Source organism: Sorex araneus, chromosome 5, assembly GCF_027595985.1.
Source record: "Sorex araneus isolate mSorAra2 chromosome 5, mSorAra2.pri, whole genome shotgun sequence".
NCBI lineage: Eukaryota > Metazoa > Chordata > Mammalia > Eulipotyphla > Soricidae > Sorex > Sorex araneus.
In genome coordinates, this window is record NC_073306.1 from 210,989,503 (window position 1) to 211,017,206 (window position 27,704).

At 41.5% G+C, this 27,704-nt stretch overlaps 2 protein-coding genes across 2 annotated transcripts in view; both read right to left on the reverse strand.

The window, feature by feature from the left end:
* Positions 1 to 27,704, reverse strand: part of SNCA (synuclein alpha) — a 119,037-nt gene that overhangs the window by 23,353 nt on the left and 67,980 nt on the right. The gene's annotated exons all lie outside the window — the stretch shown is intronic.
* LOC129404849 (protein MAL2-like) lies at positions 14,494 to 27,680 on the reverse strand. The gene is made up of 2 exons (XM_055138222.1): positions 27,603 to 27,680; positions 14,494 to 15,141 (listed from the first exon to the last, which is right to left on the reverse strand). The coding sequence occupies exons 1-2, from the start codon at positions 27,678 to 27,680 to the stop codon at positions 14,494 to 14,496; spliced, it is 726 nt and encodes a 241-aa protein (XP_054994197.1).

Consider the following 27,704-nt stretch of genomic DNA (forward strand, 5'->3'; position numbering starts at 1 on the left):
TTCTCCTCAAGTTCCCTTTGGGCCTAGTAAGATGATTTGAAAAGCAAGTAGTTACAGTAGCTTTTCTCCAGTGATTAGATTTTTTTCCTCAAGTATGAAACAAATTGACGTGTATGAAAATTAAACATAGCATGGGGACAATTTAAAAAATTTAACATACTTACTTGAAATATCACTCAAGAAATAAAGGCAAAACATGTACATTCTTTAATTGATAATATTCTTAAACTGAGATGCAAAAGGCAAATTGCTTTTAGTTATTAGGATTGCCATTTAGAGCATGTAAGCATTTAAAACTCTAATCTGAAAGTAAGTTAGAGCAAATATTTTATATTTACATCACATTTAGCGCATTTAAATATAGATAGAAAATGTTTTTAAACTTCAAGAGCACATTTGATGTTTGTGGTTCATCTTCCAGACAATCAAGAAATTCAATTCTCCAGTAATTTTTTTTCACCCACTGAACATCAAGGCTTTGTAAATTTCATCAAATGCTAATGCAACATCTAAGTTTTAATTAATTAATATGTCAAGTAGATAATAATAATAATATTACAAGGTAGAGCCTTCATGCACAGATAGCTCTATTTTAAGATTCTATGAAAATAGAATTCTATTAAAATATTTAAAGCACTGAGAGTGAATTAGACTTGTTTGTGAACTCATTTGGGTGACCATATTGTATAGCAGTTGGGGGTTACTGAGTAATACTGTTCATTATTCCAATTAGCTTTTTATTTTTTATTTTTATTATTATTATTTTTTTTTTGCTTTTTGGGTCACACCTGGCGATGCACAGGGGTTACTCCTGGCTCTGCACTACTCAGGAATTACCCCTGGCTGTGCTCAGGGGACCATATGGGATTCTGGGATTCGAACCCGGGTCGGCCGCGTGCAAGGCAAACGCCCTACCCGCTGTGCTATCTCTTAGCTTTTTAAAAATATTTATTTATTTTTAATTAGTGAATCACTGTGAGGGTACAATTACAGATTTATACACTTTTGTGCTCATGTTTCCCTCATACAAAGTTGGGGAACCCATCCCTTCACCAGTGCCCATTCTCCACCAACAGTAAGCCCAGCATCCCTCCCACCCTCCCCAATCCCATCTCCCCCCACCCTACCCTGCTACTGTGACAGGGCATTCCCTTCTGTTCTCTCTCTCTAATTAGCTGTTGTGGATTGCAATAAATGTGTTGAGTGGCCACTGTGCTCAGTCTCTAGCCCATATTCAATCCACAACACCCTTCCCCCGAATAGCCTTCGACCACATTATAGTTGGTGATCCCTTCTCTGAGTTGCCCTTTCCCCAGAATGTGAGGCCAGCCACCAAACCATGGAGTCAACCTCCTGGTACTTATTTCTACTATTCTTGGGTGTTAGTCTCCCACTCTGTTATTCTATATACCACAGATGAGTGCAATCTTTCTATGTCTGTCTCTCTCTTTCTGACTCATTTCACTCAGCATGAAACTTTCCATGCGATCCACTTATATGCAAAATTCATGATCTCCTTTTTTCTAACAGCTGCATAGTATTCCATTGTATAGATGTACCAAAGTTTCTTCAACCAGTCATACGTTCTAGGGCATTTGGGTTTTTTCCCAGATTCTGGCTATTGTAAACAGTGCTGCGATGAACATATAAGTGCAGATGTCGTTTTGACTATACTTTTTTGCTTCTCTAGGATATATTCCCAGCAGTGGTATTGCTGGGTCAAATGGGAGCTCAACCTCTAGTTTTTTTAGAATCGTCCATATTGTTTTCCAAAAGAGCTGAACTAGTCGGCATTCCCACCAGCAGTGTAGAAGGGTCCCTTTCTCCCCACATCTTCTCCAACAGCGGTTGCTTTTGTTCTTTTGGATGTGTGCTAGTCTCTGTGGTGTGAGGTGGTATCTCATGGTTGTTTTGATCTGCATCTCTCTGATGATTAGTGATGTAGAGCAATTTTCATGTGCCTTTTGGCCATTCGTATTTCTTCCTTGGGAAAGTTTCTGTTCATTTCTTCGGCCCATTTTCTGATGGGGTTGGATGTTTTCTTCTTGTAGAGTTCAACCAGTGCTTTATATACCATTAATATCAACCCCTTATCTGATGGGTGTTGTGTAAATATCCTTTCCCATTCTGTAGATAGTCTTTGTATTCTGGTCACTGTATCTTTTGCAGTGCAGGTTTTAGTTTAATATAGTCTCATTTGTTGATCTGTGTTTCTACTAAATTGCTTAGTTCCATGTCATCTTTGAAGATACCTTTATCTTCAATATCGTGGAGGGTTTTGCCAACCTTGTCTTCAATGTACCTTATGGATTGTGGTCTGATGTTGAAGTCTTTAATCCATTTTGACCTGAATATTGTGCATGGTGTCAGGTCAAGGTCTAAGCCCAGTTTTTTGCATGTGGTTGTCCAGTTGTGCCAGCACCATTTGTTAAAGAGGCTTTCTTTGCTCCACTTCACATCTCTTGCTCCCTAATCAAAGATTAGATGATCATACATTTGGGGTTGTGTGTAGGGAGGGATATTCCACCCTGTTCCATTGGTCTACGGCTCTGCCTTTGTTCCAGTACCATGCTGTTTTAATTGTCACTGCTTTGTAGTAATGTTTGAGATTGGGGAGGGTGATGCCTCCCATTGTCTTTTTCCCAAGAATTGTTTTAGCTATCAGTGGACGTTTGTTGTTCCATATGAATTTTAGGATTGCTTGATCCATTTCTTTGAAGAATGTCATGGGTATCCTTATAGGGATCGCGTTGAATTTGTATAATGCTCTGGGGAGTATTGCCATTTTGACATTGATTCTCCCTATCCATGAGCAGGGTATATGTTTCCATTTCCTCATGTCCTCTTTGATTTCATGGAGTAGCATTTCATAGTTTTCTTTGTAGAGGTCTTTTACTTCCTTGGTTAAGCTGATTCCGAGGTACTTGATTTTCTGGGGCACGATTGTGAATGGGATTGCTTTTTTCATGTCCCTTTCCTCTGCCTCATTGTTTGCATACAGGAAGGCCATGGATTTTGCGGTATTGATTTTGTAGCCTGCAACTTTACTGTATAAGTCTATTGTTTCCAAGAGTTTCTTAGTAGAGGCTTTAAGTTTCTATAAATATAGTATCATATTGTCTGCAAATAGTGAGAGTTTGATTTCTCCCTTTCCTATCTGGATGCACTTAATCTCTTTTTCTTGTCTAATAGCTATCGCAAGTACTTCCAGTACTATATTGAAGAGGAGTGGTGAGAGTGGGCATCCTTGTCTTGTGCCTGATCTTGGAGGAAAGGCCCTTAGTTTTTCCCCATTGAGGATAACGCTTGCCGTAGGCTTGTGGTAGATGGCTTCGATTATCTTGAGGAAAGTTTCTCCAAACCCCATTTTGGTGAGGGTTTTCATCATGAAAGGATGTTGGATCTTGTCAAATGCTTTCTCTGCATCTATTGATATGATCATATGGTTTTTATCTTTGCTTTTATTAATATGCTGGATTATGTTGATTGATTTCCGAATGTTAAACCATCCTTGCATCACCGGGATGAATCCCACTTGGTCGTGATGTATGATCTTTTTGATGAGTTGTTGGATCCTATTTGCTAGTATTTTGTTGAGGATCTTCGCATCGGTGTTCATCAGGGATATTGGTCTGTAATTTTCTTTCTTTGTGGTGTCTTTGTTTGCTTTTGGTATTAGGGAGATGTGTGCTTCAAAGAAACTGTTTGGGAGAGTTCCTGTTTTTTCAATTTCCTGGAAAAGTTTGAGGAAAACAGGCAACAGGTCTTCTTTAAATGTTTGGAAGAATTCATCAGTGAAACCATCTGGGCCTGGGCTTTTGTTTTGGGGGAGGTTTTTGATTACAGTTTCAATTTCCTTAACATTGATGGGTCTATTCAGGTATTCCAAGTCTTCTTTGTTCAGTCTTGGGAGATTGTAGGAATCAAGGAATCCATCCATTTCATTTAGGTTCTCCTGTTTTGTGGCGTATAGACTTTCGAAGTAGTCTCTAATGATCTTTTGAATCTCACTGGTTTCTGTTATGATGTCCCCCTTTTCCTTTCTGATTCGATTTATTAGGGTTTTCTCTCTTTCTTTCTTTGTGAGTCTTGCTAGCGGTTTATCAATCTTATTTATTTTCTCGAAGAACCAGCTCTTTGTTTCATTGATCTTTCAAATTGTCTTTTTGGTTTCCATGTCATTAATTTCTGCTCTAATTTTTATTATTTCTTTCCTTCGGTCTGGTTTGGGTTCCTTTTTCTGGTCCTTTTCAAAGGTCTTGAGTCGAGAAGTCAAGCTATCTATTTGGGCCCTTTCTTCCTTCCTAAGGAATGCTTGGAGAGCTATAAATTTTCCCCTTAACACAGCTTTAGCTGCGTCCCATAGGTTTTAGTAGCTCATGTCTTCATTCTCATTTGTTTCTAAGTATTTTTTGATTTCTCCCTTGATTTCCTTCCTGACACACTCATTGTTCAACATTGAATTGTTTAATTTCCAAGTGTTTGATTTGATTCTCCGGGTCGGTGAGTGGTTAGCTTCTATCTTCAGTGCATTGTGGTCTGAAAAGATGGTTGATACAATTTCTATTTTTCCGATTCTATTGAGGTATGTTCTGGGGCCCAGTACATGGTCTATTTTGGAAAATGTTCCGTGTGCACTGGAAAAGAATGTGTATTCTTTCTTTTGGGGGTGTATAGCCCTGTATAGGTCTATTAGCCCTGTCTCTTCCATTTCTTCCTTCAGAGCCATTGTTTCCTTGCTGAGTGTTGTTCTTGTCGATCTATCCAAAGGTGATAAAGCAGTGTTGAAGTCTCCTACTACTATCGTGGTGTTAGTTATGTCCTCCTTAAATTATATTAGGAGTTCTTTTAAGTATTTGGCTGGTTGTTCATTAGGTGCATATACGTTTAAGAGTGTGATTTCTTCCTGTTGTACATATCCCTTGATGAATAGGAAATGACCTTCGCTGTCCCTTCTAATCCTTTTTAGCCTGAAATTTATGTTGTCAGATACTAGTATGGCCACCCCCACTTTTTTGAGGAAGCTGTTTGCTTGCAGGATTGTTTTCCATTCTTTGATTATGAGTCTGTGTTTTTTCTGACTATTCAGATGTGTTTCTTGTAGGCAGCAGAAAGTTGGGTTTAGTTGACGAATCCATTTTGCCACTCTGTGCCTCTTGATTGGTACATTTAGAAAGTTAACATTAAGAAAAATTATTGTCATGGGATTTTGTGTCATCATTCTGTAGGGTTTGTTGTTCTTATAGGTTTTTTTTCCTTGTCTTATAGTAGCCCTTTGAGTCCTTCTTTTAAATTTGGTCTTGAGTCTATGAAGTTTCTGAGCTGTTGTTTCTCCGTGAAGTAGTGTATGGTTCCTTCAAGTTTAATTGAGAGTTTAGCCGGGTAAAGTATTCTTGGTGAGGCATTCATTTTATTGAATTTTTTCACTACATCCAACCATTGTCTTCGGGCTTGGAAAGTTTCTTCTGATAGGTCTGCTGTGAATCTAAGGGGTGCTCCTTTGTATGTGATTTCCTTCTTTGACCTTGCTGCTTGCAGAATTGTGTCTCTATCCATAGCATCCGTCATTCTGACTATGATATGCCTTGGAGTCTTTTTAGTTGGGTCTCTTTTTGCTGGTACTCTTCGGACTCCTTGGATCTGGATGTCCATATTTTCTACCTCTAGGAATTTCTTAGCGATGATGTCTTTAATTGTGTTTTTTTTCATTATGATCGGTTCCCTGTGGTTCTGGTACTCCAATGATTCTTATGTTGTTTCTCTTGAGGTCATCCCCTAGCACTCTAATTCGCTCTAGAGCCATTTTGAGGTCTTTTGCCATTATTTGTTGTTGCCTATATGCTTTGTGCAGCTCGTCTTCAAGATCACTGATTCTTTCTTCAGCAGTAGTCATTCTACTGTTAAGGGCTCCTACTGAGTTTTTTATTTCACCTACCGATTCTTTTAATTGTGTCACTTCTGTTCGTAGCTTTGAAATTTCTGCTCTCATTTCTTCCTGGATTATCTTGGTGGATCGTTCCAATGCTGCATCCATATCTTCCCTTAACTTATTGGATGTTCACTCCATAGTTGCTTTGAGTTCTTCAGCCATCTTCACGATTTTCTCTCTGAATTCTTTATCTGAGAGGAGACTGTATTTCTGGGAGGTCATTTTTGGAGTTGCTGAGATTCTCCCTTCCATCTCTGCTGGTGGTGGGGATTTTCGCTGTTTCTTCATGCTGATATGGGTTTTACTATTAGGCGCTCTCCTTAGCTTGAGAGGGGTCTCAAGAGAAAGTGTGGGGCTATGATCTTTTTACAAAGGACTTAATGTGCAGCTTGACAGTTTTTGTGAAATGAAGACAGGCTAGGTCAGTTGACTATTAACATATAGTGACTAAGATGACCAGGTTATTCTTCAGAGGGATAGATTCAATTGATTATGGCCAAAGCACAATGCATTGAGTGGGAAAAATATCTTCAGCCACTCCAGAAGGAGGCCACGCCCCTTTTGAGGCCACGCCCCCTGGTGTGTGGACACGCCCCTAACAACCTGGTGGGGAGTGACAGTTCAGGGCTGCTGCAGGGAGTCTGAGAGGCGGGAGATGGGGGGCCTGGGGCTCTGGACCCAGACCGCGGACGTGGGGGGAGTCGCCGCGCTCTTGGACCGCTAGCTCCAATTAGCTTTTAGATGAATCTCAGATAAACGCAATTTAGAGGTATGATGAGACTTCAAAAAAAGAGGATGCACTATTTGTAGATTTGTGGTAAACATTATTCAGTGAAACTATAAAAAAGTCATTGAGAAAATAAAAAACACAAAATATAAGCAAATGTAAAATAAATTAATTGGAAGATTTTAAATGTTTGCTTTAAATGTAATTACTACAAAATACAAATATGTTTGTTCATATATTTTTATCAGTTGCATTAGAGAAAGAAAAGATTGTCTTTTAATATGTAAAAAAAATCCTTCTCAGGGTGTGCTCTCTATGGTCACTTGGAAAGACTGTTTTTAATAAATTTTGTTTGGCTTTGTTTGGGGGCCAACTCGGTGGCTGACTCCTGGCTTCGTGCTCAGGGGATGTCGAGGCCATGCAAGGCAAGTGCCCTCCCCCCTGAATTATCCCTCTGGCCCTCTTTCAAATGATATTCAGCATGGGAAAATATCGACACCTTTTCAAATCTTTGAATTACTAAATATACTTAATAAAAAGAGAATTTTTTAACCAAGAGTTTAAAGTCTTAATATGTGATACAAATTCCATGATGTTAAATTTTCCTGAACGTAACAGTTTTAAGGGCCCGGTGAGGCAGTTAGCTTGGACTCCTGGCACACGTGGCCCCGAGCCTGGCGTCTGCAGACCTGGAGGTGCCCAGCACGGCTGGGCAGGCCCGTTAGCCTAGTGGGCAGCTGCCAGGATCTAAGCATCGCTGCACCCTCAGGCTGAACCACCAGCCAGTGTGGAGCAGAGTCACCAGTTAGGGCCCAAGGCTGCCCGCGGCTTCCTGGGCATTGCCTGGAAGGTGCATCCCCAAAGAAACAGCTTTAAGATCACTGAAGCATTTAAAAAATTTTCTTTGACTGTTTGGTAAAAGACAGTAAAATACATTCCTGAGAACTCCCAACAAGAGAGAAAAACAAAGAGATAAAAGTGCTTAGAGAGTGTGAGGAAACTTGAAGGATGATCTCTGCTGTACATTTCTTACATTTTCCAAGAACAGGGGCCAGCGGCAGGGAAGCTGTGATTCCCCAGCTTCCCCTGTGGGCCCCGAGCACACCAGGAGTGACTCCGGGCACAGAGCCAAAGGGGTCCCTGAGCACCATTGGTGTGCTTTCTGGGTGTATGTGTAGGAACTGGGCACCAAAAAAAAAATGCTAGTTTTCTAGGGAAAATAAAAATTTGTGAAAATCAAATGCTTTGACATAAATGTGGGGTACTATATTAACTACCTCCATTTTAAATTTCAGAGTCTTAAAATCTCAAAGTCTATTAGTCTTAAAGTACTCACTTTAAATGATATCACAGAAAATCTAGATTTATAATAATGATGCATTTTAAAAGCTCTACACTACACACAATATAAAAACATGTAAATTGGATGAATAATGAATTTATTTTCATTATAAGTTGAGTTGTCTAAATACCCTCTCTTATTACAGCTGGTTTATCTTGCCATTCAACTAATTGCTGGACAAAAACCATGTGGAATATTTCAGAAAATAATCAATAAATCAGTGTCTGAAGTAAACAATAGTTATGTGAAACAAATTTGATGCACCGTTTGTACCTCTATGTTGTATATTGGAATAATCATGATTTTTGCTCAAGTAATTGTGTCATCCTTGGAGACTATCAGTAGATCTAAACAATGAATTAAATTCCCAAAAAGGGATCACTTAAATTTGTTTGTTTATGATTATATTTATCTACTTTGGCTGAGGTATGATCACCTTACAAGAGTGAATGTTTCTTTTAGAAATATGATGCCACCGCGCCAAGCTCCCTGGTAAAGTACCGATGCCACTGTGAATTGGCCCTAACAGACATTTGCAAATTCCCTCTAAAGGGACAATGTATAAACATTCTTCATCTTATCACTACTCACTTAGTCTTCAAAATGTCTTTTAGGCACCAGTTAAAAATGACCAGAAAACGAAATTCTGCATATGAAATAAAGACCCTAAAATCAGGTGTAAAATATCTGAAAAATAATTTTATCTTGAGACTAAGGCAACCTGAATGGACAAATATATATTTTATTAGGACTAATTTAATCTTATACTTCATCCATATTTACACAAAGGTTCAGTTCATTCTCTCTACCTCTGTCTCTGAGGCACTAATGCGAATACTTGCAGTTATACCTCTATATTAAGACGTTTTTGATAGAATGAGAAAGACAGATGTCTTCTGTCTAGAGAAAGACAGAGATACTGACTTGTGAATAAACTATGACTCCAAGGAATACATGCACAAAACAATAAATCAGAAATATATCAGGGCGAGGACCATGTTATCTTTATTACAATTATGTATTTGCTTTGAGGGAGAGATTCACTTCACTGTGTCCTTTCGGGGGTATATTTGTTGGCAGCTGGCAGCTTGGGGCTTGAAGTGGTCTTTAAAGCAGTATCTGTCATCCTATAATAAATTCTGAGCATGGAATTTGTTGAGTGAAATGGTGCCTAGTGTCAAAACCATTATGGAGGGAAGCAGGATTTGTAATATATGCATCAGGGCCCTTGGTCATGACAGACATTCTAAGCATTTGAGTTCAAACTTGCACCTGACAATTCTATCATCAAATATTATAGATGCTGAGGTACAATTCATTTTACAGCTTAAAACAGACAGTATGGCTTATTTCAGGAAACTGCTAATTTTCTGATACGGGGAGTGTTCTCTGTGTGGCAGGGACTGTCCCTCCGCCAGCACAAGCAGCAGATGACGAGCAGGCAGCATTACCCAGTGTGCTGTAGAGAAGTCAGTCTCTGTTCACATGCTGAGTGGGAAAAGGTCACGTGTGTATGTGTGTGCGACATGGGACAGGGGAGAGGAACTTGTAAGACAGTGTCCGAGGCGAAAACAAGACATTTAGATGACTAATTTTAAGAAGATAGCTTGATAATCACTAAGCTTTCGTAAAAAAAAAATTAAGAACTAGACATCTATTGACAGCAGTTCTGTTTTGAAAGATCGGATGTGGCAGAAGGCCTGATGTTCTCCGTTCTGCTGAGTGACAGGTTTGTTTTCAGTTGGATTAATACCATCAGAGGACTCTGAAATCAACTTTCAATCAAAACCCCCTTCTCATTCTGTACGAACCTAGTCTGGGTCGACTTCCAGCTGTGTTTTCTTAGAAATAGATATCCTGTGGTTTACAATGCTCTTAAGAATGCTTTCTCAGGAAATTTCAAGTAATTCCAACCCCACACACACCACTAGTGTACCCACCTAGTGTGCATCCCCCACCTCCCTCTCCCAAGGACCCAACACCCCTCCTTTTCAATCCCACAAACAATTGTGCGACACAGCTCTCCCCTGATAACTGCCCTTGCACCTTTGCTCGTTCCTTGCTGTGTATTGTTAAGTGCCACATACTAGATCCTTCTCTGTGTGTCCCTTTCTGTCCGACTGCCTTCACTCAGATATCCTCTAGTTATACCCTTCTTGTAGCTGCAAATACCAGGATTTTGTTCTTTCTTAGAGCAGCATGACGCACACACACAGGAATAGTTGAGTTTTAAGAGGGGGTCTTTAAATCACCAAAATTGAACATAGTAAGGGAGCAACAAATGATGGCAGGCATCAGGAAGATCCTGTCTGTAGGGCTGAGCTTCGCTGTCAGGGTGGGGGATGGGGACCAGGCAGGGGAGCTGCCTGGTGTTGTGGGTGTTGGAATGGTGTATCCGTGAGAAGTATAATTAGCAGTCTTATAAATCTCGGTAACTCAATAAAGCTGGCTAAAAAAAAAAAGTAACTACCCAGAATTGGGGCTGGAGAGATAGTACAGGGGATACGGCACTTGCCTTTCATGCGCCCTACCTGGATTTGATTCCCATACCGGATTCCCATTTGATCCCATACAGGCCCCCACGCAATGCCAGGAGTAATTCCTGAGGGCAGAGCCAGAAGTAATCCCTAAGCATCGCTGGGTGTGACCCAAAAGTTAAAAAAAAATGATCTAATCCAAATAAATAAATTATAAGGCTGAAAAGAGTTGCCTTGGAAACCGCAGGAAATAATCACAGTGCAGTGCTGCGCTGTGTACGTGAGCAACTCTGTCTGATGCAGTGAACGTCGCGCCCGTGCAATTATCGGGACAGACACAGAGTCACGGAGTCAAGAGCCCCTGTGAGTAGTGCCTGTATTTCTGTTTATGTGGGAGGGAAGATAACGGTTATACTCACGGAGGTGGAGCAGTCTAAGTCACAAAACACTTCTATGCTTCTAGACATGTTGACTAAAATTCATTCGTTTAGAAATGCTTTCATTTATACTGCAGACCCATTTTTCTGTCATAGTATGTTTTCACCATCTTTATAGCTCTAAAATCTCCATTTAATGTCCATTTAATCTATTCTATTTATTTGTTGCTGCGCTTTGATATAGTTATACTTACTGTCATTAATAAAACATGCAAATACATTCTATCAACTTTTTGCAGAAAGTCTAGAGAATTTTTTATTGATTGAGATTCTATGGTTTGCCATACTGTTAATAATAGTTTCTCACTCACATTATTCCACTCCGTACCCATCACTAGTGTACCCATCTGATGCTCCCAGGGACCCTAACACCCCTTCTCTCAAACCCTAAGCAAAATTTGTTTTTATTTGGGGGCCACACACAGCAATTCTTAGGGGTTACTCCTGGCTCTGTGCTCAGGAATTACTCCTAGCAGGGCTCAGGGGACCCTATGGGATGCTGGGAACACAACCTGGGACACCACGTGCAAGCAAAGTGCCCTACCAACTGTGTTATCTCTCCAGTCCCAAAGGAGAAAATGCTTAAGAAATTTTATGTAAAGAAAGATAAAGGTTTGTCAAGAATTGCAAGAACTTGTCTTTGATCAGTGCTGGTTTCAGGAGAGGTGAAGAGAGGGCAAATGAATACGTCAGCTGGACAGGCCAGTGGTTTAGATAAATCGAGTCTTTAGGTTATTCAGCAGGTATTTTGTCTTATGACGCTTAGAGTTTTTATCTCTTCTTGCCACGCCACAATGAATAATGCATTAAACATAAATAGAGCAGATCATTCACCAACTTAGTCTATTGGGATGCTATGTGGGTAGAGGGGGTATGGAGTTTCTAAGCAGTAAGATCGGTTGACAGAAATGAAAGGGGGAAAGGATTGGCTGTGCATCCAGAAGGAGTCTGAAGCAAAAAAAGAAGTATTTGAGGCAACCTGTTACCTAGGAACTGGGTCCAGGATGCCTATAATTGCTTATCTACTATATTCATATAACACCCTTTCAGCGGGGCGCTCTCCCAAGGAAAGACATCGCACTGTAAAAAAAAAAATCAAATCAAATCAATTCTATTTCTTTCTCTACTCCAGAGTCCGTAAGATTTGCCACGACATATTTTTTTAAAGATTATCATCAAATGAGTACTTTATTAGAGTTATAACACTTATAAAATAAAATTATTTTCATCATGGAGTTACCAGATTCTAAAACCACCCAAGATGTTGTCATCTTTACAGCAGAGATATATAAATTCTTATATGCCAGTTTTTTTGTTCAAGTGCTTTGTCACTCAGCTTACAAATCTAAAATGCAATTAATTTACAAATTCAAGCATATTCACAGTTTGATGAGTTTTAGACTTAAAGTTCTTAACTATCTAGAAGCAATTCATTTACAAAAGTGCCACCAAAGCGTTTCCATGAAATCATGTAACGTAATGGCAGCAGGTACAGACCTGTTATACCTTGGAAACAAAAATAGAATCTCACAATTAAATCTAGCAGACTATATAACTCCAGGTAGAGCAGATTAACTATATATCCTTATGGCACATTTACGACTCTGTAATATACAATTTTTAGTACAAGTTCAAATGTGTGGTCTTGAGCTAGAAAAACCCAGAGAGTGGGATATTTATAGAAAAGACATGACATGTGTATAAAGTCACAAAACTTATTTCCTTCAGCCACATATTGAAACATGTTTTCTCCTTAAATTCTAAAAATGAAACTCTAACAAAGTTCTTTCTAGGAGATTATTACATCAACAGCAGTTGATGACTGAGCACAGACCATACTACTGATTCATGATTGTTCTATGTTCCATAAAATCTAACAGTCCTATGTATACATGGCACGCTTTAGCTTTTTTCAGCTAAAAAGAAAAGGGATGAAAGAACAGAGCATTCAAAAGCCCTCTTTTCCCAGAGGCAGCAAACTGGAGCAACATGTAGCCAGTGGAGTGGGAGTTGGGAATTCCTTACTTCAACGTGGTGAGAACTGTGAGGGGGAGTCCAAGTTTATTCCCTTCTTTCAAGCCATACTGACACTTGTCCACAGTGAAGGTCTTACAGGTGGGTTAAAACACTTTCTCTTTTTAAAATATGCTAGTCAGCCAGAGGCAGGTTATTTGTTTTTGATGGCTGTTGTTCCAAAAGTGACTTTGTGCTGCCACCAATGCATAAAGAACACGTGTGGATGGGTTACCATAAAAAACAAACTGAGAACTCATAACTTTAAGATAGAATTACTACTATATTCAAATTTAACTCAAAAACTAGAACAATTAGAAGTTAAAACTTATTTTAGAGCTCTAGATTTGGTAAAGCTCTACATAACCACACACAATATTCATATATTCATGCACAGGGCAAACAGCTGTATTTCAAAGCATGACTAAATTCAAAGTATGAGGTAAGTGGAGAGATACAGCGCTGGTAAATGGCCTCTGGGGAATCTCCATGTGAAGGATGTGAAGACGGAGTTTTGCTCACTCGTAGGAGACCTGAATTTGGTCAGGCTACAAGGGATCCCATCATAAATTACACTTCCTTACAGCCACGTTTCATGATTGAAATAGCTTGAGAAACTATATGCTCCTTATTACTTGAGAAATGATAAGCCTGTTTAAGGTATTTGACAATTAACAAAAAGGCATTAGGATTATTGCATTATGATACAACTGAGATTTATCTAATTAACTTTAGCTCAGAAAAAAAGTTTAATAAAATACAGAACATAGAACTAAGGGTTTATACCACAGGCCAGCAAACTATAATTTGAAGCATACAGGCCAATTCCAACCTTCTGTCTGTTTCTTTTATAAAGTTTTATTGGAATAAAGCCACACACTCATTTATGCGTTGTCTACAGCTACTTTCATGTAGAAACATCAGTACGAAATAACTGCAACAGAGGCTGTACAGACCTGTGAAAACTAACATATTTATTATATTTCCAGGCCTCTAAAGAAAATGACTATTAAACCCTGTTTCATGTTCAAAGATAAGGTTTAGTGGTAAACCTATTTGGAATGTTGTTTTGGGATATTTAGTTAAACTTCAAGGTTCACTAAATTTCCAAGTTTAAGCTTCTGGGCAACTAGACAAAAGAGAGACTCCTTTTCCATGAATATTATCTGTTCATTGTGTGGATATAAAGGGAAATTTTCTTTGAAAAGGGGAACATGTAAAAATAATGGCACTATCTATATAATATAATTAATTTTATATTAAAATTTAAACTCCACCCAGGAAATAAGACTAGGCTTGTACTTAGATTCTCTTTCAAACTGAGTAACTTATATTTGAAATGTTCTTATATCTGGACAGAATGACATTTAAATCAATCAGACTATAAGTAGACAAATGAAACCAACACCTGGACAATGCTCCTTTCTTTCTTTTTTTTTTCCTTTCTTTTTGGTTTTTGGGACATACCTGGCAAAGCTCTGGGGTTACACTGGCTCTGCACTCAGGAATTACTCCTGGCAGTGCTCAGGGGATCATAAAGGGAGGCAAGGGATTGAACCAGGGTCTGCCTAGTGAGAGTCTGACCTCCGCATCCAATTTAACCACCGTGGCCAGTGAGTTACGGAGTGATGCAGTCGCCATCTCAGTAAAGCCAATCGCACACTGCAACCATAACAAGCTGTGGTCACCAAGGCAAAAATTGTGGCGGCTACGTTGATGCGATACTGGTTGTCATCCAGGAGCGGCGTGTCAGCCGAGGCTGCACTGCCCCCCCGACGATTGTGCAGGGAGGTGGCTACTGCTTCCAGTAAAAAGGCTCCGAAGTAACAGACAAACACTACTGAGTGGCAAACCAAATCCAGGAACTTCCAGTTGGCATCAGTCTTGGTCATGCCGGAGAGGAACACGCCCAGGAAGAGAAGGGAGAAGACGAATGCTGTCACGGACACGAACATCACCCATCCTTGCAGCAGAGGGAGAGGGACGCGGGAGGAGGCCACCAGAATCCAGACGAGGCCCCCGAACAGAATCTCCAGGCACATAAAGGCCCCCGAGTAGGTCCACAGGATGTTGGTGCCGGTGGGCTGGGTGACCCGGGGCACGGGGAAGAACACGGCGGGGTTCAGGGGCAGCGGGAATCCACCGGTCGAGATGCTGCAGCTCCTGCATCTCGGCGGGCCCTGCCACGACAAAGTTTCCAACCAAAAAGAATTTATCTATTCTTCCATCGACTTGAATCCATTTTCTGTTACAATACAGTAGCGAAGCCACCAGTATTCTCCACCCACTGGTCTAACCCGTGGCTTTTCGTGGCTTTTATCGAGATGAGCACCGCAGCTGAGATGCCTGGGAGACTGTGAGCTGCTGGGGAGGGGTGCAGGGCACGTGTGCTGACCTTGTCCTGCCTTCTGGTCCCCACGCAGAGCCTGGAGCTATAGTTTTGTGGGGATAAACTATGTAGAGGGGCTGAGAATCTGGATTGCTTCAGTAACAGTGGCTAGGCTGAGAAGATGAAGATGCTCCTCTCTTTCTTTCTTCTTTTTTTTATTCATGTTGTTTCTGTTCCAGGGGCTGGATCAGAAGATGCTGCAAGAACAGGCAGCTGAGTCCTGTCACTGCTTCACCAAGAGCCATGCAGAGAAGTAAGCGTCCTACCCCAAGCACCTCTGGCTTCCTGGCACTGACCTCTCTGGGTACCACAGCTGTGCAGAGTCTGGATCTGTTGAAATACTACGCTCCCAGGAAGTGAGAAACTATGGAATAGAGCCCACCACCCCGAGAATCCCTGGATGTAAAACATTCCTCTCTCAGATAAGAGACTTTAGGCTGCTCAGAGAGGGCCACTGCTTCCGTCGAGTTAGGCTCCTACCTGAGACCAGACTCAGGGCCTGGGGTCACAGAGCATCTCTCTTCTTCCAGTTCCTTGTCAAAGTTGAATGAAAATGTCTACTTTGTGCCTAGGGATGCTTCTCTGTTGCAAGCAGCCTAAAACCCAGATACGCTCTCTCACTGTAGCTGAACTCTCTTGTCCTAAAATTACACGGCAACGCTCCCAAAAAGCTCTCTTAAATAGACCAGTCATCTTCCTACTCTGCTACTTGGCAGGCTTTTTAGGACACAATTTTGAGAATTCCATCATCCAGCTTCAGTGAGGGAATAATTCTCCAAGAGAACTCATGCTATGCAAGGCGCCTTCCTACGCAATCGACAGCTGGTGTGTTTGAGGGCACTAGTCTTACTCTTGTGAGATTTGGAAGAGAGGGAGAGAGGCTTGTCCAAGATGGCACATTGGTAAACGGAAGAGGAGAATTCAATAATCCAATCCCAAGATAATCACCTTAAGATGCTTATTAAAGACCTCCTAAAAAATCAAGCAGGACTGGAGAGATAAATCAGAGGGCAAGGTGCTTGACCAAGGTTCAATCCCTGGCACCCTATATTGTCCCCAAAGACCTGTCATGAGTGGTCCTTGAACACAGAGCCACGAGCAAACCCTGAGCTGTGCCAGGTGTTTGCTTCCCATACAAACACCCCCCCTACCAAAAAATCATCATCATCATCATCATCATCATCATCATTATCTTCATCATCATCATCATCATCATCATCATTATCATCATCATCTCATCATCGTGTTGATCGTCAAATTTCTCAAGTGGTCTCAGTATCATCTCCATTCGTCCTAGCCCTGGGATTTTAGAAGCCTCTCTTTACTGGTCCTTCCCAATGGTGCCACATTGGAGGCTCTTTCAGGGTCAGGGGAATGAGACCCATCACTGTTACTGGTTTTGGCATATGAATATGCCACATGGAGTTTGAGAGACTCTTCCATGTGGGCAGGAAACTCTCGGTGGCTTGCCGGGTTCTCCCAGAGGGAGAACTAGGCTATAAGATGTCCCATGTCTGCACACTTCCGGAGCTTGGTTTTATAGTCTCTGGATTTGGCTATTGGTGGGAATACACAGCACCGGAGGAGTCCCTCAGCCAAAGACCTTTGGAGCCATCCACAGCCACACTCAAGGCCCCTCTCCACACGTTCAGACGAGCCTCACGCGTGAAGGAACCAGCAGAGGAAGCCAGGGGTGTGGGACACGGGGCTGAGATCTCCAAGCCTGCTTGGATCGGGACTGGGCCTCTTCTGCTCAGATCCCCCATTTTCCAGTAGCTAGGCAGTCACATCCAGGGACTGCCCCCAGCACCGTGTAATCCCTCCAACAGCCAACATCCAGAGACTACCAAAAAATCCACAGTAAAAAGAAATGAAAGCAAAGTAAAAGGAAACTGTGTTATATTCACTTGAAATAGGCAGAAAAATCTCAGGGAATAAAAATATCAGTGTTTGACAGAAACATTTTTGTTCTAGAACACACTGTTTAACTGAAGTCCTTTGACGAACTTCACATGAACAATTTTAAGTGTGTTTGGTTATTGTTTTTCCCTGATTCTGTGACTGAACAGTCTTTGTTCACTGGAACACTTCAAGGCTTTCTCCCTCTGCTGTGTCTAGATGTCTACTCCAACCCCTCAGAACTACCCCTGCAAGCAAGCACAGGAGACAGGGAGGTCTAGAACCCTTCCTTTGCCTACTTTGCACTCCTGCTCCGTGATGAGAAAGTCTGCCACACTCATTAACCTACAAGCTACCATCCTATCACAGTCTGAAGGCAAAGCTTGATAACTGGGTAAGTTGGTGATGTAAGGTAATGACGTACTTTTTTTTCTAATCTAACAGTTTTATTTATTTCTTTTTTAATTTATTTTATTCTTTCATTAGTGAGTCACCATGAGGGTACAGATACATATTCACACGTTTTTGAGCTTGTTTTCCCCTCATACAATGTTCGCAAACACATCACTCCACCAGTGCTTATTCTCCACCACCAATAAACCCAGTATCCCTCCCACCCCCCAATCCCATCTTTCCCCCACCCCACCCTGCCTCTGTGGCAGGGCATTCCCTTTTGTTCTCTCTCTCCAATTGGGTGTTGTGGTTTGCAATAGGGGTATTGTGTGGCCATTGTGTTCAGTCTCTAGTCTACTTTCAGCACGCATCTCCCTTCCTGCACGGGATCTCCAACCACATTTTACTTGATGTTCCCTTCTCTATCTGGGATGACTTTCCCCCAGTGTGTGAGACCAGCTTCCAAGCCGTACTTTTCAATATTTGAAATTTGCATCCATTTAGGACTAATGTGGGAACCACAATGGTTTAGAAAATGATAGGTTTCGGAGCTAGACTTTTGCTGTTCAGTTTTCGGGCCATACCTGGCAGTGCTTGGGGTTAACTCTGGCCTTGCGCTAAGATATCCCCCCTCCTAGAGCTTGGGCCACCGTACCGGGGACCAGGGGTAGGATATCATTGGCTCCTCTAACATATCATGAGGTCACATTCAGAGCATTCCTTGTATCCTTCTACAGGTTCTGGAATGGAAAATGCCAGGACCCCATATTTTGGATTAACAAGTCCTTCCTTTTTCTCTCTCCTTGGAATTCACAGTTGCCTCAGTTTTCGAAGGAGGAAGGAATGACTTTTAATAGGAAAACCTTTGAATTTCTCTCTAGGATAACTGTTCGTGTCAGAGTTCCCTCTGTCTCTTTCTCTACCCCTAGGCATGGAGACATACCAAACCCCAATGGTCGAAGCCTCTGATAACTCTAAAAAAGTGTTTTTTTCCAAACATAAGCTAGGTTGCACAGATATTACTGCCAGTGAACCTGACCAGAGAATGGCTGCGTTCCCCTGCTGAAGGACTCCTGATAGAAGTTGTGATGCTCCTGTTCCAGTGCTCCCTGCCTGATCCAGTGCTTCACGAAGTTTATCAGACTCCTATAGCTGCTCCCCTGGGACTCACTGCTGTGACCACTACTGCTGCTGTTGCAGAAACAACTCTTCAATTTTGATCCAGACACTTCATTTCTTCAGAATGGGACTAAACGACTCTCACCATTGGTGACTCTCATCACCCCTGGACAGTGCAGGACAATTGGACGCTTTACTACAAGCACTGCTCTGGCCAAGGGTCGGACTGAAATTTTACTACAGCTTATAAGTATTGTGTTTGGAATTGTTCCTCTTTCTATTTCAAATTTTTGTGATTTTGTAAACAGAAAAGGGGGAAATAGCACTGGTTTGTCCTTTCTCCCTTACCACAAAGAGTTTAGGCATATCTGGTAATAATCTCTAAACATTTTTAGACAACATTGGTATGTCCTGTTCTCCTTGCTATAGGGAGCTTAGGTTTATCGGGTCACACGCATCAAAGTGCTCCCGAGTCACTCCCATTCCTCTGTCTATCTGTAACCACTTCTCTATGCTCTCTTCCCCAACCAGTTAATCAGCTTTTCCCCTAATCAGACTCTGTTAATTTGTAAGGTCAGACCTTGCTAGGACAGTGAACTTGTATTGGAAGTTAATATTGCCTTGCTCCTCTCCTCGTGTCTTTTGAATACTTTACTTTAAAGCAATGTCCTTTTTGTATGGACAAAGAAAGACAGTTGTTAATATGCTGTTGTAACATGGGATTTAATTGGCTTCGAATATAATTCACTCCTGGGCATCTGCTTTCTCAACTTAAGCCTCTGTTGCCCTTACTTCCTAGCACCCCAAAGGCAGGTCCCGGTGAGTGATGGGACGGACCCAGTGCAAGCGGTGAGTTATGTGCTACCCTGGCATCGAGATGGGCCTGGCCAAAGTGCCTAATGCTTAGCTATATGTTAAGAGCTTGGTCATAAACATGTCATGGCATGACCCAAAAGCAACGACGAGACTAGGACCCTGCTGGGGATAGGAAAGTTAATCTGGCCTGAGCACTATAGTCTGAGATCGAGATGACCCCAGGAGAGCAATTCTATAAGTTTAATGCATCTTTGCCATGTCCATACAAAATGATTAATATTATGAATACTTATATGTTAGTTGGACAAGGAGAGGAGAAACACACCCATGGGATTCCGCTCTTGGGTGGGTGTCCTGCTGAAAGAGAATCTGTCCTGGAAGCAGCCTCCCCTGAGGGAAAGAACTTCCCCTATTGATTGTGACCACACCTATGTGTAAGCCCTGACCCCTCATGCTGGGAGATTTAAGGAGGCTGTAAGAGGGGGTTGGGGGAAGGAGCAGAGAGAGAGACGGGAGTGTATAGAGAGGAGATTGGAATAAACTGCAACTGAGACCATCCAGCCTGGCTCCGTTCCTCCCTTCGCCTGCCTCATCATCGCCATCAACCTCCCCGGGGTGGGGGAAGAGGCTGGAGACTACCGAACTCGGGAGGCGGGAGAGACAGAGCGCCGCTGCCCTGTGCCCGGCTTGGCGACCCTGCTCTCTCCTCCTTTTTGTGTGTTTACACACCAGGGGTTAAACAGAGATTAAGTGTGCACAAGATAAGCACCTAGCTGCTGTACTATCTCTCCAGCCCCGAGACAACTATTTAAGCCAAGAGACCTGGATCTAAGTTACAGTAAAGAGAAAAGGAGCTAATGTATGCAAAGACCATACCCCAGTGTCTGTTGTACATTAAATATTCAGTGTAGGTCAGTGATTATAATAATTTGCTCCCAGTCATAGTAATTCCAGGTTAAGATATTGCCTTTCTTTAATTCAGTGACCCACAATGAGATGGGGGTATACCTCAGTGGTAGGCCATGTTTAAAGGACCCACCTGCCCACAATTTTCCTGGGTATTGCTGAGGGTGGGGGTGTTGGGGAGCTGGCCCACACCGGGCGGTGTTCGGTGCTCATTCTATGCGCAGCAGTCACTCCTGGATGCGCCCCACACGTGGTGCTAGGGATCAAACCCAGGTCGGCCCATGGAGGTACACCCTAAACCATTATACGGTCTCTTGGGCCCTTTTCATAGTTTATTGTTTCTGATGTTTTCAAACGAGTATGCATAATTCCTTCTCTTCATTAGTTCTTCGAAATCTATGAGTACATGCAGAGTAGATCTTATTATTATGTGTTTCATCAAAGACATCAAAATGCTCTTCTGCTGGAAGTGCAATTTAATGGCAGAAATCTAAAGGCAATTAAGACACACACGAGGAAATGTTACCAGCCACTCTAAGGAGTTCAAATGCTACCTCAAATACTACTCTTTGTCTTGTTACAAAAGAAAACAAATTCTGTCTCTTGTTCACAGTAATCATCACATCAATAAGTCTCTATCCTGAGACTAGCACAGCACCAGCTGTTAAAGATTCTGGGAAGATTAAGACACTGTTATCTACAGGACCTCTATATCCATAATGAAAACAGACATATGAAGACATGCTTGGAGCATATTGATCTGCCCATATAGATGAAGGCCCAAGGAATACAAATTGTACAAAGACGGAGATTTACTGGAACAATCTTATGCATATCTGAGTGTAATTGTGGTGCTAAAATGATAGATGGCAAATAGATCATTTTCCACATCATGAGACCATCCTCCCTAGCTCCTGAAAATAGAGCATCTTTCTCTCAAGTGTTGGGACACATGAAAATCTGATTTCAATTTTAAAAACTGTCCTGCCTCCCAAAATCTTGAACCACAGTTAATATGGAGGGAAAGGACTTAAAGAAGATGACAGTTAACCAACTGACACTCAGGAGCTGTGTTACTCTTTCAGAGCCCGGGGCAAAATAGACAAAAATTACATAACAATTACATAAAATTTTCCTCACCCGTTTGGGTTAGTATCCTGACATTAGACATTATATTACTCAACCAAGTTTCTTACTGATACTCTATAGTAAAATATGAGTAAGTGAACAACTTATTGTGGAATTACTTTTGAAACTGAATAATTTATTATCAGTCATTAAAATTTTTGTTGAGGGGCTGGAGCGATAGCACAACAGGTAGGACATTTGCCTTGTATATGGCCAACGCGGGTTCGATTCCCAGCATCCCATATGGTCCCCTGAGCACTGCCAGGAGTCATTCTTGAGTGCAGAGCCAGGAACAACCCTTGGGCATTGCCAGGTGTGACCCTCCACCAAAAGATTTTTGTTGATAACTCCTTTAAAGTGTTATTTCTTGTATATCAGTTATCCCTACATATTAAATCATGCAGAAAATTCTTTGAATTCATTAAGCAAAAACTAAAAATGCAGAATGAATGGTGTTATTTTAAATAAAGAAATAAATTTTTCACCGTGACATTTATGTTTATATCTTAGGTATAAATATAGATTTGCCATTTCCTGTACATTCACAGGATAAAATTGGTGTCAAGAATTGTAATTTTTGTGGAGAAAGATTAAGAAGCTGAAGAATATAACTATCTACAGAGTGACCCTATAAAGTCTCTCCATCTATTGGTGATACACTTGAGCAATTACTTTATAAAGTTAACTAAATTAAAAATTAAAATCTATAGTCATGAGTGTCCATCAACATCCAAAGTTTATATATGTTCAATCCTTCTATTCATATTTTTTTCGTATCTTCAGATCTGCTCTTGCAAGGCAGGGGTAAGAAAGCACAATGACTGTTTCCTCAGAAGCACGGAGACTCATGATTCAATCTTTCTGTAAAAGTTAGCTGTTTTGATAACAGATGCCATTTCCAATTAAATGTTAATAATGGGAAAATTTTAAATGTGGATGATAAATGAACGCAGTACAGGAAAAAATGTTTAAATTCATTTTAAAACATCAAAAAGAATGTTTTACTGTTTAATATATCTTTTATTAGATATAATTTTTGTCTTCAAGAAACATCACATTATAAGAGCTGGTGCAATAGTACAGTGGGTGGACGCTTGCCTTATACACGGCCAATATGGATTTGATGCTCCACATCCCATATGGTCCCCTAAATGCAGAGCCAGAAGTAATTCCTGAGCATGGCTCTGCTCCCCACCCTCATAAAAAACATTTCATTGTAATATGTACACAGCTATGAATCAGTATCTTTGGTAAGTACCACAGTAAGTCCACCACTGACGTCTAATTTACCTTACTTGAATAGATATATGCATGTCCATGCTCTCTGGAGCTTTATTTACAATAGCCAAGAGTTGGGAATATAAAGTACCTATCTACATATTGAAAAAAAGGTGATAGAAAAGCAACAATACTCAGGTATAAAATGAGTATAAACACTGGTATTTGCATTATCATGAATGAACCTAGATTACTGTGCTCAGTAAAATAAATGAGAGGGGTCCAGAGAGAAAGCGCAGCCACCGAGGCCATTGGCCATTCATACGGACAATTCCTGCTCAATCCCTCGCACTGCATATAGTCCTCAGCCCCGCCAGGAGTGATTTCAAACACAGAGCCAGGAGTAAGCCCTGGGCACTGCCAAGGAGAGACCTCAGACACAAAAGCAAATAAACAAGAGGTGAGTTGGAGACAAACTCATAAGACCAGTCATACATCGTAGATTTTACAAAAATGCACAAAAAATAAAATTTTAATCTACAATCCTTCCTCTATTGTACATCATAAGGTTTGTAGTGGTGCTTTTCAGAAGCATTTTGAGTGTTTATAGATACAGATATAGATATAGATACAGAGTGCTTCTCATGGAATAATACAATTAGCATTAAAATATAAAGAAACTCAGAGTGGGGGGCCCGAGCAGTAGCATAGTGGGTAGGGCAGTGGCCTTGTACATGGCCGACCTGGGTTCAATCCCCAGCATCCCATATGGTCCAGCAAGCCCCACCAGGAGTGAGTCCTGTGCACAGAGTCAGGAGTCACCCAGAGTACCACTCACTCCAAGTGGGAAATAGCTAAAAAAGAAAAGGACCTTTATTCTGAAAAATCCAAACGGGTCAGGAAACCCTGGGATAAAGCTTGCTAATTTTTGTTGCTAGAGAACAGGAGTCTGCAGCTGGCATGGGGGCCTTCCAGAGTCCTGGCATTTTGTCTGGACTTATTTTGGTGGGCGAGTCTGTTGCTGTGATATTCAGCACAGAAAACTGGCATTCTGGCTCAGCCGAAAATGCTGGAGAATAGTTACTCCTTCCCTCAGCGCCAGGCTTCCGGCCAGAACACTTCTAACCAAATCTCAGAATCCAATTTTGTGTCAGCTACAAGATACTATTTCAGGTAAGTTGCTATCAAAACAGGGGTGAGCTCGGGAGAAAAACACTGACTTGTAGTTTCCAAGACAAATTACATACAATTTCTGGCTCTGCCTTAAAATTAAAATGACAGAGAAAAAAAATGTGTGACATTTCAACCCATTTAATTGGGTTCTTCCACCTGAAACTGGGTAAGGCTTTTTTTTTTTTCTTTTCAACTTACATTCTAAAGGACTGAACATAAACATGTAGAATAACAAGTCACTTAGCAAAACCTTTCATTTTCCTTAGGTTTAACCTTTTTTCTCTTTTTCACAAAGTATTAGAGAGATTTGGGGGGTGAGTCCCAAGCAGGGCGCAGGCAAGCCGGGGCCTCACATCCGTGCTGGCTGGCCAACTGGGGCTTGGATATTTGGACTCTGGGTGAGCTGTGAAATCTTGGGGGCTTCACAGCTAGACCCGGCACTGTGAGCGGGTCCCACACGCAACTAAGGGAAACCAATAGGGTCCCTGATGCACCCTTGATCTCTGAGCAACTCCCCAAGCTTAAGTTTCAAACGTTCAAAATGGCAGCCATGGAATTCCGGTGTGTCTACACTGCCCAACTTCTTGATACATCCCTCCAGGCTGGGCATTTGGCCTCCTTCCATATCTTGGGCACTGCCCTGAGCCCACACATGTTCCTTTGGAAAGAATGTTTTTGTGTTTGGGGGCATAGATGCCAAGAAGTGGAGTGGCCGTGTCACATGGGAGTTCTGTTCCTATTTTTGGAAAGATTGTCAAAAGCATTGATTTCTGTAGAGGCTGAGCCCGACGACATCCCCACCACAACCCCGCGAGCACCTCCTTCTCCTGACTCCCAGTCGCCGTCACAGTCAGAGGAACGCTCTGAGCGAACAGGGAGTCATCTCACCATCTCTCTGCTCTCTTAGAAATCTATAACCAGCAGGAAGAAACATTCTCCAGCAGTTAAAACGGTTTGATTCCTGTAATCTGCTTAGCCTCTGTGTGCGTGGAACAAAGGAGATATCAGATTTGAGAGAGACCTATAATTTATTCATCTACGGATTCAGCCCTAGCTGGAGAGAAGGATGGTTATTTATAAGTCTCAGAATCAAACTTTCTCCTCATCTATAGCCTAATTGGGGCGGTGGGGGGGTGGGGGAGAGTGTTTTTTTTGTACCACACCCGGTGATATTCAGGAGTTACTCCTGACTCTGCACTCAGGAGTTAAATTATTCCTGGTGGTGCTTGGGAGACCATGTGGGATGCTGGGACTGGCACCTGGGCCAGCTGTGTGCAGTGTAAGGCAAGCGCCTTGCCTCCTGTACTCTCTCTCTGGCCCCAGAAGCTACATTTAAAAAAAAAATTAGTAGTGTCTGTGAAATTACAGTTATCACAATCGGTGTCAGGCAAACACGGCTTTAATTAACACCGACCCTTTCCCAAGGCCCAGTTCCCCCCAGTGTCCCTCCTCTGCCTCTCTGCCTCCCTCTCACCTGTCTGCCTCTACCTGGGGCTCTTTTTTAAAACACACAGATTTTTTTCATTGTGGTTTACTGTTCTGTTGCTGATAGCGTTTCAGACATAACACTTTACTGCCTTTCAAAGCTGCATGTTTTGATTTATTAAAACCAGTCTTAAAAATCAGTGAATCAACATTTTTGGAATTCTTCCTTTTAACATGCAATATAACTTTACAATCATATTTTATCTCCAGGGCTGATGATTAATATATTATCCACATTGTATGCGGCTGACCTGAGTTCAATTCCTTGTCCCTCTCGGAGAGCCTGGCAAGCTACCAAGAGTATCCTTCCCGCACGACAGAGCTTGGCAAGCTACACGTGGTGTATTCGATATGCCAAAAAAAGTAACAAGTCTCACAATGGACATGTTACTGGTGCCCGATCGAGCAAATCGATGAACAACAGGACGACAGTGCTACAGTGCTGCGTATAAATATACAAGTTGCCTAAAGAACATATTAGAACCCCATCAATAAGAGTTACAAAAAATGTTCCAGAATTTCAACAAGGATTAATCTTTGGAGATAGAAGTCAGCCTTTTCCCCTCTTACTGATATTCTATTAGGACAAACCACACACACACACAAGTACACAGACTCACACGCAGAGTTCTGCTATCGTTTTGATGTCAGATCTTTCCCATCCCAAACTATCTGTGTCCAAAACAGTCCGATTCACCTAATAGCCCCCTGTCAACACCGGTTCCATGTCTGGGACCACCTTCCCTGAAGCACAGCGACACACAAATCTCTGGGACTAGGACAAGGAAGAGGGCAGAGCTTAGACCTGCCTAGGAAGAAAATTAACAGCATGCTTCCTCTTACTTAGGGAGGTTGGACCCCAAGGTACTTCTGAGATATTTCAAGCTGCAAGACATCCTTTTGTTACCTAGCTACAGACAAGACAGTATCAGATCAAGAAAATGAAGCTGAGAAATTTTTCTTGGAATGGCACTTGAGTTCAAACTCCTACTCTGTATTCATTCAGGGAAGTTTGATTCTGAGACATATAAATAACCATCCTTCTCTCCAGCTAGGGCTGAATTCGTAGATGAATAAATTATAGGTCTCTCTCAAATCTGATATCTCCTTTGTTCCACTACACAGCGGCTAAGCAGATTACAGGAATCAAATTTTTTTAACTGCTGGAGAATGTTTCCTCTTGCTGGTTATAGATTTTTAAGATGCAGACAAGTAAAGAGTAAAGCATAGAGCAGTAGTAGCACTAATTATAAAGAGAAATCTTTACAAAGTAGCCAAACAAGAGTCTAGATATGAACATCATGAACAAAAATCACCAAGTATCTTGCTAGCAAATAATTGTACCGTCTCCCTTTCCTGAACCCTAACTGCTGGGAAAATTTGTCGAAATGTTTTTTCACAATATTTAAACTAATTTACACATTTCTAGGTATGTAAGGATTTATTCGATGCATTAGAGTGTTAGGAATGCACAATGTTTTCTATATGGGTGCTTATAATTCACCCAAGCTCAACAGGAGAGAATAAATGAAGAGAGTGATTTTCAAAATAAACCCACAATTTCTTTTATTCACTCCCTGTCCAGTCATATGCAATCTATGAAATCCTCCTATTACACATACTACATAGGTCTGCATTTTGGCTCAAGACGTCATTGTACTTTTAGCTGACTCAATATTCATCACACATCTTCTTTTCTTTAATTCTGCTGCCCCCAAAACAGATGTTTGTGAGATAATATCACTTAAAACCCCAAAGCCCCTCCATTTGCAGATGACCTGGAAACTTCTAACAAGACATTAGACACGTCTGTAATTGCAGATGGTAGCTAAAATGTGGATGAAAATATTTCCTGGAAGAAACGCTTTCAGTGTAACTGGTCACAATAAAGATCTGACCCAAACCAACCCTGAGGTGGAGATTCTTTGGGAGCTGCACATCTGAAGGGTCAAGTTGACTCCTTCAAGCCCGGGAACCAGGCCCGTCTGAAGAGACCTCCACTCTCCCTCTCACTGCATGTGTTCCATTTCTTAGTTTTGATCTTTTTAAACCTTTTCATGGACAGCTCAGTGGTGTGCAGTATTATGGAATTAACTAAACTTCAATTTTGCAGCTCAGATGTGCGCAATTGTCACCAGCAAGGTGACATACCGCCACCAGAAGTTTCCCCTCCTCATCTTTCCTACGGTAATCATCATGATTGTCACCAACACCGGGAAGCCCTTGCATTGCTTACTGCCAGTTAACTCGCTC